Consider the following 13,771-nt stretch of genomic DNA (forward strand, 5'->3'; position numbering starts at 1 on the left):
AAATGCTGTAGGATTTGTATCTTGTAGTAGATTGGTTGGTGAGAATTAGAATATTCACACAGAAGAAGATTTATGGTGTTGTAACAGGAGCCTCGCTTTCTTACGCTCTTATCCTCTTTTACTCTTCCTCTCTCTCTCATTTTCTCTTTACCATGCTCTTGCCTTCTCTCTCTTTACCACTCTCTCTACTGCTCTGAGCTGTGCCTGGCAGCTCCCTGCAGGTCCCTGCCCCCAGCCCCTGTGCAATAAACCCAAGTTCCAGACCTGGCTCCAGAGATCTCTCGTGTCCGTCTGTCCTGACCGTCCTACACCCGACACTCCTACAGCCACTGGCACATCAGCAAGCAGTAGCAGACTTGGAAGTCCTGGCTTGGACACTTGGCAGCTCTGCAGACAGCAGGAAACAAGCAGGCATGCAGGGCTGCCTCCTCATCACAGGAAGCAGAGCAGCCAGGACAGGGAAGGGTTAAATGGCACTGATTTAGCACCTGTAGGCAGGGACATCTGCAGGCACCTGGTTGAATTAAGGTCCCAGTGATAATCTGCCTTGGGCTCACTAAAGTCTGACATTCCTGTTCTGAGCCCTCCTGTGGTATTTTCGGGGTCCCCCGTGGCAGGAGGGAAATGATTGAATCTGACTCCATGTTCTCAGAAGGCTAATTTATTATTTTATGATACTGTATTATATTAAAGAATACCATACTAAACTATACTAAAGAATAGAGAAAGGATATAGACAGAAGGCTACAAAGAATGATAATGAAAACTCGTGACTCTCTCCAGAGTCAGACACAGCCTGACTGGGATTGGTCATTAAGTCAAAACAATTCACATGAAACCAATCAAACAATCACCTGTTGGGTAAACAATCTCCAAACACATTCCAAAGCAGCAAAACACAGGAGAAGCAAATGAGATAATATTGTTTTCCTTCTTCTCTGAGCTTCCCAGGAGAAGAATCCTGGGCAAGGGGATTTTTCAGAGAATGTGAATGTGACACCCTCCCTGCCGTGGTTTGGCCAGGCAGGGCTGGAGAGCAGATGGTGCCCTGACATATCCTACCTGCTGCACCTTGCAGCACCACCTGAGCAGGTCCAGCCTCTCCTCCCTGTTATTTTAGGATATGAAACAGAAAGATGTGGGTATTGGATTTTTTAAGGTAAAAAAAGGGAAGTTTAATTTTTACTTTAATATTTATATATTTTTAAAAGTGACAGTGGATTGGAGGGTGACAGTGTCACCTCTCCAATGGCACTGAAAAAAATAAGTTTATTAAATATTTTCTTTTTTATAAAAGAATGTAAAACAATAAGTTATGTACCTAAAGTGTGTGAGAAAGTTTGTTACAAAAATATCAACATCAAAAGACTTTAAAAAACTTAAAAAAATCAAAACAACACCTTCCTATTACCCAGATCTCCTTGGGAGGCAGAACACTCCTCACACACGGCCACATTAACACCCCAACAACATCATAAACCAAGGAAATGTCCAGTTTGTATTTAGGTGCACATGCAACCAAGGAGACACTGAGGTTCTCCTCCAAAACACACCGTAGCCAAATGTTGGCAGATGATTAAGTGGTTTAAGCTACCTCTTGTAAGAAACAAAATCTTGACAACAGCGACTGGCCAATCCCTGTTTGATTAAAAACACCTTAAACCCAAACAGAATTCTTACTGCAGCTTGAATCCAATGTTTATTCATTACCCTGTAATCCTATTACAAAATACACCAGAAATATTTTCAGTGGTATCAGAAACGGTGGGAGGCAGCACACGTGTGAAAGCCAGAAAGTGAAATGATGTGGAAATGAGCAACTTCTGAGAAATAAAAGAAGTATTTCTGATCAAACTTTTTGTTTGATTGTCAAATGAATTGGTGAAGTTGACCCCAGATTTGGGGAGGGAGGGCCTCATCCCAGAAAAACCCTAGGTGGACTTTCAGTGTTAATTTGGAGACAGTAAAGTTGGCATTTGAAGCTCTTATAGATATAATTTCCCCACTTGACTGAATTTCAGAGAGTAGGGGGAAAAAATTTTAAAATATTTACTTGTTATGACAACAGAGAAAGTTGCTGATTCAATATTGCTCATGCTCCCAGATGCCTCTCGTTAGCTGCCATATGCAAATCACCCCACGTTGGCATCACACCCAAATTGCATGAAAAAGCCAAGTTAAAATGTGGCCAAATACGTGAATCTGCTTTTGGAAGACATACCAACAACCCCCATTAACAAAATTAACAAAATTCATCACTGCCAAGGGCTCCCACATGCAGCTTCCTAAAGAGGACAGCTCTCATTTCCACACCCAGTGAGTTTAAAACTGAAGAAATGCCTTTGTTATTAAAAAGAAACTTTTCATTTCTGACTCAAACCATTCCCAAATGCGCAGATAGACACTCAGACTGATGGTGATAAGAGATCTTTTCTTTTCAGAGCCCTTCAAAGGACACAAAACCCAGGGGAAAAACCTTCTCAGACAGATAAATGCACTTACTCACAGACCTGGACACGGGAACCCCACAAAAAAAAGCTTCAGGAGATTAATAATGTGGGTGGAAAATTAAGGCACCTCATAAAGGGTTTGAAGTAACAAGGGAACAGATCACATCAGCTTGGAAAGGTTAAAGAAAGCAATTTATAGACACTAATTAGGGCCTCCTTTAAAAGTGCCTTTGCAAATGACAAGGTTGGGTTTATTCCAGAGGTGCAAAGGGAGCACGGTCGGGGATGCTCCCAGAAGGTGCATGAACCATGCTGGGCACCATGGCACAGGAACAGATTTGGGATGGCACAAAGGGAAGCAGGGGAGATGGGTTGATAGGAATAAGTTGCTTTCTCCCCAGGGAAGTCTTCCCCACACAGTGAGCTCCAAGCTAATGCTCTCTGCTCTGTCGCTGTTTCATCAAACACCAAGTCCAAGGTCACCAGAGCTGAGTTTTCCTGCATTTTCAGGCTCACCAGCCACGAGGATCTGCACAGTTGAACTCCTGCAGAAGTGCTGCTTTATGCAACACTCTGGCTCTGACAAGGTTTTGCTTGCAGGATGAAGTGCCAGGAGGTGGGAGCTGAAGGACTCTGCTGCCATGCCAGGGGCAGCCCTCACCCAAGAGCAGGAGAAACCAGGGCACCTCTGGTGCTGCTGGGAGGTGAATCAATCCTTGGGTTGATGGCTCCTTGAAGGAGCCCAGCTCACCCTGAAGCCAATGCCAACACCTGCAGTCTGTGCCATTCAAACAGCACACCACAAACAGCTCAGGTGTGCAAAGGGAGCTCCAGACAGCAAAGGCCACATGTTTGTACAAGCAGCCACTTTACCCACCTCTGGGATCTGTTTTTTTTCAGTTTACAGAACACCAGCTCATCTCCCCATGCTCTGGGGCTACTTTTAGAAAAGCTCAGTGATGTGGAAAGACCTGGACATGACAGCCCCGGCTGCTTTTGGGGCCGAGGTGCTGCCCTGGGAATGGCAGGACCAGCCTCCTCTCCATGGCTTCAGTCCATCACCTCACAGAACAGCCTCAAAGGGCCACAGCCCTCAGCAATTTCTTATCTTCTCAAATCCTCTGCCATCATCACTAGAGCAGCTCATAAAGCATTCCTTTATGGCATTATAAAGCAACTCTGCAGCCATCAGAACAGCCCAGAGGCTGCACCCAGCACCACACCCCTGGAAGCTCTGTGTGGGCTGGGGGTCCTCCCTGTGCACCATCCCTTTGAAACCAGCTGGGATGGAGCCCAGAGCTGGGAGAGGACTGGAGCTGTTTCCCAGTAAAATGGAGATGGTGTGGGATGCCCCTCCCCAGCACTCCCATTCCCAGTGCTCTGGGCTCCCACCTCAGGCTCACCCAGGAGCTGTCTGGAGCTATCCCAGCTCACCAAACTGGAGGTGCAGGCAGCCCAGGGGTCTCAGGCTGGGGTCACTCACTGCCTGTCACCTCGCTGTCCCCAGCCTGGCTGCCTGCTCACATCTGCCACCAGCGTGTTTGCAGTGTGCTCCCTGCCCCTCTTCTGTCAGCAGACATCCACGGGAGCTTTTAATAGCAGCTTGTTTGTTTGTTTTGACAGATCTGTTGCAGAAGATGAGAGGAGCAGGCAGACAGGAGCCAGCAGCCCTGCACAGCTCCTGCCCACGCTGATGGTCTGCAGGAGCCCCTGCCTTCAGTCCTGCTTGGCCACCACACTGACCATGGAGCCACAGAACAAGTGAGGCTGGAAAAGCCCTCCAGGATCAGAGCCCAGCCCTTCTCCCAGCACTAAACCACGGCCCCAGGTGCCACACGGATGCATCTCTGAAATCCCTCCAGGGATGGCTGCTCAACCACTGCCTGGGCAGCCTGTGCCAGGGCTGGACAACCCTTTGGGTGAAGAAATCTTTCCTAATAACCAACCAAAACCTACCCTGGGGTGCAACTTGAGGCCATTTCCTCTTGCCTTTCACATGTCACCAGGCACACAGCAGCTCTCTCGACTACACCTGGGCAAGAGGCAGGCAAAGGACAGTGAAAGCAGCATGTCCAGGAGCCCTGAAGAGCAGGGCTGGGTACTGCTCCATCCTACAGCACTCAGCCACCACCTCAGGAGGTGTCACACACACCACAGCCTCAGACACCCTGTGGACAAAGAGCCAACCCAGCACCCAACTCCCCTTTCTCCTCCCTGGTTCTGTTGCACAGCACCCACCACCATCCCTCTCCCACTTTGGGGCTGAGGATGACAAAAGTGAGCAGAGAAGTCACAAGGGATGGAAGTGGCACAGCCACCCAGAGGTGCCACGTGCCAGCTGCACCCCCAGCTCCAACCCTCCTCACACTGACTTATCAACTCCTTCATCATTTATATTTCACCTCCCCCTCCACATCCCACATGGAAACAAAAGATGATTCATAGATCAAAATAATCACTTGGGACCTCCAAAAGCCCACGAGTTTCCACACTTTCTTGATAAAGAATTTTGCCAGTTTGGCACCTGGGTTTGACTCTGTCCCCTCCTCCCTTCATACTGGTCCCACTCCACAGAGGGGGCAGAGCTGGCACAGAACCTGCCCACACTCTACTTTTAGGAATTAAGTTAATTGAGAACAAAACAAGATCACTGTAAAAACTTGAGGCATCTGAAAAATCCAGCTACTTGGGAAAGACCTGTGCCCTGGCAATACTGTCCCTTGTCCTCTCACAGGGTGAGAAAATTGATTTTCTGTCAGCAGGGAAGGGGCTGTGTAACATTTGGGTTTTATCACCAGCATCACACTGGAAAGAACAGCTGCTGGTTCGAGCCCACACCCTGGGCTTGCCCCAGGAAGAGTGAACAGGATTATGGTGCCAAAAGAGACCTGCAGTGATGGATTTTCCCTCACAGGAGGTAAAGAGTGAAGCTGGGAGCTGAAAGATCAACTCTGCAGCTTCAGCAGTCAAGAACCCACGTCCACCTGTGGTGCAAGAGCACTTCCACAGGACCCTGCCACCAGAACACTGGTGTCACAGCCTGAACACAGGCCAGCCCTGCCTGCTCATGACCCTCAGGGAGCACAGCCACCCTTCACCAGGGCCCTGACCACAAACACCTCCCCATTCCTGCCTCCCCCACCAAATGACAGAGCATCTGTAGGACAGACAGTGAGGAGCTGTCCTCCTTCTAAAGGGCCCAGAGAGCTGAAAGCAAAGCTGCAGGGCTGGGCCTCTTGCAGACCCATCACCCCACAGCCACAGCACTGAGCAGAGGCACCAGCACCAAAAGGAAGGAGATAAAACTCTCATCATCCATCCCAGTGCTGTCACTGGCAGCTGGGTGTGAAACCCAAACCACAGCCTGCCAACACCTGCCAGCACAGGCAGAGGTGATACAAGTCCCAAACCTGCCCCTCAGGCAGTGGCAGCAGCCACAGCTGGCTTCACAGCTGGAGCCCTCCTAGGAGAACACAGCAGCTCAGAGTGAGAAACACAACATGGGCCACCGAGGCAGAGAGCTGGAGAGAGCTATGGAAGGAATAAACACCTGCAGTTCCAGGGCATTATCCCAGGTCTGCTGTCCCAGGGAGGTCACAAATGAACCAGAGCCACGGCAGGGCTTGGCAAATGCAGTGACAATGCCCAGGCAGGGTCACCACTGTCCGTGCTCTGTTTCCAAACAGGAGCAGAACACACACACAAGGACAAGTTACAGGCAGGAAAGGCTTGCTCAGAAACAGGGACATGACTTTGGGGAGATTCTCCACCAGACAAGACGTGATCCTTGCCTTCCACCCACGAACCAGGCAAGGACACACTGCCTCTTGCAGAGGGTGCTGGAAACTAGAGCAGCATTCTCTGGCAGAGATGCTCAGCTGGCCAGGTTTCCTAAGCACCCTCCTGTGCCACGCCAAGGGATCAGGAAGATCACACCAATTGTGCTGCCTTGCAGAGCACCAAGCCCAAAGGCTGCTCCAGCTCTCCTGCAGGAGATATTTTCACTCCTCTGCAGAGAAGCACTCTCTGGCTCCCCAGAGCTCACAGGTTTTCCCCCGTGCTGTGCTGAGGCTAATGGTTATTGACTTTTAGACATATTTTTTTCCTCCTCCCTTCAGATTTTCTAGCAAAGCACTTTCATCCACTTTGAAATGGTGCAATTAAGCCAATTTGGGAACGATTTGCAGGTCTGTTCTTCGAGAAGCACTAAGCTGTGCTTCCCAGCATTTTGGGGAAAAATTCATACACTCAAGTAGCTCTGCATGCATGCCCTCGAGCAGGGAAAGCGAAGATATTCACACTGACATGTAAATCCCTGCGACAGACTCCTCTAAAACCACAGAGAGGCACACCCAGAAGGCAAGGAAGTGTTTCACACCTCCTGCAAGTAGGAAGTGTGAGAAGGAAAGAGATGAAAACTGCCTTCCTTCACCCAAACCCCAGTCACAACTCCTGCCCTATCCTGGCACTCACACACCCACTCCTGATGCCAGCCAAGGTAACGCTGGGGCTTTGGGCACCAGGGATGGAAATGCTTTAGAGCCCAACACCAAGGGCAGTCCATGGATGACAGCACAGATGCCTCTGCACACCCACAGATGCCTTCACACCACATGGAGCTCACGGGCAGCCAGACAGAACCTGCCAGGCACCAGTGCCATACCTTCCTCCACGTCATTCCTCAGGGAAGCCTCCAGCAGAGCAACGCTGGCTTCAAAGGACACCTTCTTTCTGTTCACAGCATTTCTCTTCTTTTCATGCTTCCTCTTCTTGTGCTGCATCTCCTTCTCATACTGGGCCCACTTCTTCAGCTGCTGAGCCCTGCGTTTCTGGGCTGCCCGCAGCCTCTCCAGCGTGGGCACCTTGTCCAGCAGCTGCAGCTCGGTCAGCAGGTCCACGTGGGCATCCATGGCTCCTGCCCAGACAGGGGACGGGGAGGATGGCCCAGGGGGAAGGGATGGCCCACCACAGCTCCTCTGGATGGCAGCCTCCTGCTGCTATACCAGCATGCTGAGGCCGAGCTGGGGAGGGCCCATGGCAGAGTCGGGTGGGAAGGTGGTGGGAACCTGAAATGAGGAGAAAAGCAGGAGAGATCAGATGTCATCAAGCACACGAGTTCAGCAGGCTGGAAAACACAACAGGCAACACCTACCACCTCAAAAGGCAGCTGAGCTAACTGTGCTTTAATTGCTCTGATTGCTTTAATTGTTCTTACCAGCCTTGGTTATTTCTCCCTTCTCCCTGCTCAGCTGGCCAGGTTTCCTAAGCACCCTCCTCTGCCACACCAAGGGATCAGGGAGATCACACCAACTGTGCTGCCTTGCAGAGCACCAACCCCAAAGGCTGCTCCAGCTCTCCTGCAAGAGATATTTTTACTCTAAACATCCCAGCAAACCCCCCTTGATTAAGCAGAAGTTCCACTGTGCTTTCATGTCTATTGCTCACGTTAACCCTCTCCTACAAGCAGAATAAAGTCTTAATGAGCAAAGACCTTCCACATGCTGGATACCATTTGTCAGAGAACTTGGGAGCAGTTTGAGTCCTGAGACTCCTGTCCATCCTTCTCTGGGCTGGTGCTCCCCACCACCCTGTTCCAGGTGTCCCCACCCCACAGCCCTGCTCCAGTACACACCAGCAGCCACCTCCCTGGGTCATTTCAGTCTGAGCAGCCAGGCACGGGTCAGAGGGGGCCAGGCTGCAGTGCCCAGGGCAGTCAGACAGGGCACAGACACCAGGCAGGGCCATTCCAGCACAAGAAGCCAGAGGCTGGACATACCTGGGGACACCTGTCAGGTGCCACGAGGCCAGGCAGGTTTGCCCAGAGGAACTCTCCCCACCAGGAGCATCACCTGTGCTGCTCTGCCTCATCCACCCAGCCCCAGCTGAGGGCAGAGGGACAGACCTGGCTCTCGGGTATTAGTAACACTTAAACCACCTCAGCTCTAAAAAACACAAGAGTTGTGTTCATTTCGCTCTTCCCTCAGGTTTTCTCTTCACCACACACTAAATCACTCCGGTTTTGCTGTTCAGGTCCACCAGCAATGAGAGCAGACAAGTTCACAGCTCCTGACCCTTGGTGTGACCACAACAGAAACCTCTGAACAGGGCTACCCACAGTGACCAACAGGAGGAGGAAACACAGCCCAGATTTCAGGAGATGTCCATTTGAAATAAAGCTGATATCACAAGCAATTTGAATTTATCCTTTCCAATCAGACCTGTGCAAAGCACATTGAATGGCTCATGCAAAATCCACGTAAGCAGCAAATAATCAGTTATGAGATGAGAGCTTGTGTGGTCCAGCCAGCTCAGAGGGGACAAAGAAAAATATAAAAATAAAGTGTTGATGGGAAAGGGCAACTGAGAAACTGAAGTATTGGCATCTGAGAAAGCCTTAATAAGACAGCTGAAGATCAACCCTGCTGCTGCAAAAGAGAGGAAGCAGCAGCCTTGTAAGCATTGGATGCAGAGATTCTATGGGAAAAGGAGCAGAGGATTCTATGGGAAAAGGAGCTGAGAGCCATGGTGAGAGCACCAAACCTGACCCAGCTGAGAGCCATGGTGAGAGCACCAAACCTGACCCAATTGCCATGGTGAGCACACCAAACCTTCCCCAGCTGCCATGGTGAGAGCGCCAAACCTGATCCAGCTGAGAGCCATGGTGAGCACACCAAATTGACCCAGCTGACATGGTGAGAGCACCAAACTGACCCAGCTGAGAGCCATGGTGAGAGCATCAAACTGACCCAGCTGACATGGTGAGAGCACCAAACTGACCCAGCTGAGAGCCATGGTGAGAGCACCAAACCTGACCCAATTGCCATGGTGAGCACACCAAACCTGACTCAGCTGAGAGCCATGGTGAGGACACCAAACCTGGCCAGGCTGTCATGGTGAGAGCACCAACCTGACCCAGCTGCCATGGTGAGCACACCAAACCGACCCAGCTGCCATGGTGAGCACACCAAACCTCACCCAGAGCCATGGTGAGAGCACCAAACCTCACCCAGAGCCATGGTGAGAGCACCAAACCTTCCCCAGCTGCCATGGTGAGAGCACCAAACTGACCCAGCTGAGAGCCATGGTGAGAGCACCAAACCTGACCCAGCTGTCATGGTGAGAGCACCAAACCTGACCCAGCTGCCATGGTGAGAGCACCAAACCTGACCCAGCTGCCATGGTGAGAGCACCAAACCTGACCCAGCTGCCATGGTGAGAGCACCAAACCTGACCCAGCTGCCATGGTGAGGACACCAAACCTGACCCACGCAGGGGAGGCAGGAAAAGCCCCAGCTCATCCCTGTCAGAGGGTGAAGCAGCCCGTGGAGGAGACTCGGAGGGGCTGCAGGGCAGTGTCCACAGCACATCCAGCACTTCCCAGGGAATCCTGGCTGAGGCATCCACACCTACTAAACACTGCTCCAGACCTTCCACAGGGCTTTGACCTTACCTATAAATATCTGGGCAGACTGAGAGCGAGACAGGCCATTTCCTCCAAGAGATAATTGGTTTGGGAACTGAAAACAAACAAACTCAGCCAGAGCACACAGGCAGGTCCAGGCAGCTGCTTTGTCCAGCAAATGGCCAAGGACAGCTTCAGCAGCACCTGCAAACCTTAGTTTGGAGGCTTCAGGATAGACCTGAACAGAAAAAAAAAACAAACCTCTGCTTAATCCCACAAGAATTTAAGAATGCAAAAAATTGCTTTAGCTTCGCACAGGAACAAACCCAAATCCTTGCAAAGTTTTTCATAAGCGAGCTACTAACTCAAAATTCAAACTCAACTCACTTGCTTGAGATGGAAAACACCAACCTGTGGCTTTAGCACGTCACTGGAAAGCAAGGGCAGGGTGGCATGGCTCCTCCACAGCACTCACAGCTCTCCCTGACCCCTGCCCACTGCCCAGGACTCACCACAGTCCCCAGAAACGCCGCAGAAAAGGCACGAATGCACTTCCCAAGAAGCTTCTCCTTTGGGACAGACACTTCCCCACGAAGGCACTCAGCTGGAAAGCTCTTCAGCACCTCTGGTGAACTCAGCTCCTGCCCCTGGCAAGCATTCCTGGGCAGTATCTTTGCTGGCAATCTCAGCCTCTGCTGCAGCAGCACAGCCTGCAGATCTGAGAGCCCAGTTACAATACCTCGAAGGAGGGGAGATAAGGGCAGGAAATGCCTCTCAGAATACTGCACAGGCACTCCCACCTCGCTCCTTTTCCAGGCCACTTCTGCCATTGTTTGCTCAAAGATGAACAAATATTTTCCAAAACATACCTGGAGTAGAAATGAGGACCTCATTCTGCAGGATTGTTAAAGCAGGAAACTTTATTTCAGCATTTCACAAGAGAGGCTGGAGGTTTTCTTGCGGGTTTAGGACTGCACCTTGGAAAGTGCAATTTATAAGTAAAGGACAAGTGTGGCTGGGCTTGCCCATGTTTCAGCTTTCCTGCATGCACCTCATCCTCTCACAACAGAAGGAATGGGAGATTCAGGTGGTCTGCAAAGGGGAGTGGAATGGAGAGGGGAGGTCCACAGACATCAAGACACGTCTGGAATGCCAGCATGTCCTCAATCCAACCAGGAAACAAACCTCTAGAGGAGATAAAAGGCCACCCTGAGAGCTCTTCCTGAAGTGGACACAGCTCAATTTCACCCAGACATAATTCTTTATCACTCTCACAGACCCCAGAGCCCCCAAAAAGACTCTGTCCCCGTAGCTGCCTGCTTTCCAGTGCCCTGGTTCCTTCCCTGTACCTCAAGAAACGGCACATTGACTTGTGGCACAAACAGGTCAGGCTAACTATAGCACAGGTGGAGGCCCCAGCATTTGTTTACCTGCAAAGTGACACAGAAGTGCCTGTGTGGGTGTCTGTGGCTTGCAAGGCATCACACTTTGAGTTTCTGCTTTATTTAAAGAAGCAGAGGGGGCAGGAAAAAAAGCACCATCCTGGCGTGGGACCGAGCTGAGCAGTTTCCATGAGCTCAGCAGAAGTGGTGATGAGCACATCCTGCCCCACACACACAGACAGACAGACACACAGCCCCTGGCCCTGCAGGGACCAGGGGGGCTCCTGCAGGGGCCAAAAGGAAGGCAAGGCACTGGTGCCATCCCCCTCCTCCCGGTGCTGCAGCAGGGAAAGGCTCCTCTGACCAAAGACTGGCTCCTGAGAAGGGCACACAAGTGTTGGCCAACAGCATGGTGGGGTTTTTTTGGTAAATTTGCATTTCCTGTGTGTTTTGCATCACCTGACTCAGCCCAAAAGGGCTCTCAGGGCAAGGTTACTCACTGCCAGCGCAAGAGAAGGCAGCAGTTCTGTGAAGTGGGAGTTCACTGAGTCAGGGATTCTGCCACCAGCCCTGTCTGAAGGCGTCTCTCACACACAAACTCCTTCCCATTTCACTCCTTGAGGCTGGAACCTGCCTCCCTCAAAGGTCAGAACCAAAGGCACTCATTTCCTCCACCTGCCCTTCCTCCTAAGCATTCAGCCAGCAGACAGTTTGCCCCAACACTGCTGAGGTCTGGTAAAGCAGCCATGCAGCTGAGAGAGGCTGGAGAGGCTCCTCATCTCCCATCTGGGGATGAAGCTGGAGCTGAGACCTGAAAATCCTCTGTCACATCTTCCCAAGGCAGCAGTTAGAGCACAGCATGACACTGATGCAGAACACAAACACTCACAGGAGCCCTTCACTTAAGTGTCATCAACTGATTTCAGTTTTATTCCACTTAAAAAAAAAAAACCACCCACAAACCACGGAAGAGCAACCCTCGAACACTTTGAAGTGAAAGACTGGAGATTTTTTTAAAGTTTTCAAGCAAAGGGAAAGCAGAAAACTTCAGAAGTGGCTACTCTGGGCCTAAGGAGATTGTTCCAAACACTGGATTGCTGGTGGTGAGACACCTGCAGGGCTGGGCCTGGATGATCAGGTGAGGTTTCTGCAGCACAAAGTCAAGCCAGTGGCTTGAGCAGACAGAAATAGCCCTGTCCTCCCCACACCAAGCTAATCTCTCCACTGGAATTGGAAACCAAGCACCAAAGCCTACAGCAGGGATCTGAGTGCACGAGCAGCCAGCAGAGGAGCTGGAGCCTGATTTATTGATTTCATTAACATCAACACCTGCACATGGCAAGGTGAGCAGTTGCCAAATTCACCTTTTCTGCTCCCTGTGAGGGCCAGGGCCAGTCTGTGTGTTCCTGTCCCATGAAATGCAAGGGGACCAGCCCACTGCAGCCCCTGTGCTGAGCCCACCCTCTGGCAGCAGGCACCAGTGAAGAACTCACAGGCTTTTCCCTTGGGCATCACCTCCAGCACTGTCCCTGCTGAGGGACACAGGCCAGCCAAGGATGTGTGTTCTGCATGGGTGCAGAACTGCTGGCCAGGATCTTCCCAGGGTCTGGAGGAAGCAGCAGAGCAGCTCTGCACCCCTTGGTGCCCAATGAGGCAGGAAAAAAAGGCAAACACAGCCAGCCAGAAAGCCACAGAGAGGAGGAGGAGACAGCCCAAGGGTCAGGCAGGGAAAGGCAGGCACAGAGCTCAGCCATCCCCAGGGAGGACAAGGATCTGGGGATGTGCCCTGGGGCTGAGCACACACAAGGAGCTCAGGTCCTTCCCCTCCTCCCCACAGCCCAGCAGTGTCCCCCTCCCAGGGGAACATCTCCAGGTCATTTCTAAGCCCTGTCCCACAGAGCAGGGACACACAGCAGCTCTGCCCAGGCACTCCCCACCCCACCAGGCACACCTGAGCTGCTTTCATCTGCTGCACCTCCAGAAGATGGGAAACAAACCCCTCTCCTGCCCTGCTGAGGGGAACAGGAGCCCTGTGCTGGACAGGAGCTCTTGGGGTTTGTGTGGTTTATTTGTTTAATTAGTAGAGAGTGCATCAAATCAAGAAGGTCCTCCATGCTTAGACCACCACAGCCTAAAACTGTTTTTTTTTTTTTTTTTTTTTATAAAGCTGCCTCTGTTACTTCCTGCCTTGGGGAAAACATTTCATGAGAGCATCATCAAAAAGGACACTGCCTGGCACAGCCTCACACACCCACACCTGGGCACTGGCCACTGGGCTTTCACACACACACACAGAGGGGTGACACCAACAGTGACCACATGGCAAACTGGGAAGGGTTTCAAATCACAAGAGCAATTCCTCCATGGAATCACAGCCCCAAAACATTCATTTTCACCTGCAGTGCCACAGGACACAGTCTCATTTTCACAGAGCCATGTTTCCTGCCTCCTGAAGGGTTTCCTTCTCTCTTGAAGCCTAAATGTTTATTTCCCAGTATCACCTGCCAGGCAGGTTGTACCATGTCCCTTGTCTGTGT

At 51.2% G+C, this 13,771-nt stretch overlaps 1 protein-coding gene across 2 annotated transcripts in view; it reads right to left on the reverse strand.

Moving 5' to 3' along the window:
- Window positions 1-7,479, reverse strand: part of PPP1R16B (protein phosphatase 1 regulatory subunit 16B) — a 43,711-nt gene extending 36,232 nt beyond the window's left edge. Inside the window, exon 1 of one of the 2 annotated variants that reach the window (XM_084217879.1) lies at window positions 7,114-7,479. In XM_084217879.1, the coding sequence (XP_084074005.1) occupies window positions 7,114-7,360 (247 nt within the window). In that variant the 5' untranslated portion in view covers window positions 7,361-7,479. The remainder of the gene's footprint in view (window positions 1-7,113) is intronic. The other variant, XM_084217880.1, reaches the window with a different exon arrangement.
- Window positions 7,480-13,771: the final 6,292 nt, after the last annotated feature.

The sequence above is a fragment of the Fringilla coelebs genome (assembly GCF_963513975.1).
Source record: "Fringilla coelebs genome assembly, chromosome: 18".
Lineage (NCBI taxonomy): Eukaryota > Metazoa > Chordata > Aves > Passeriformes > Fringillidae > Fringilla > Fringilla coelebs.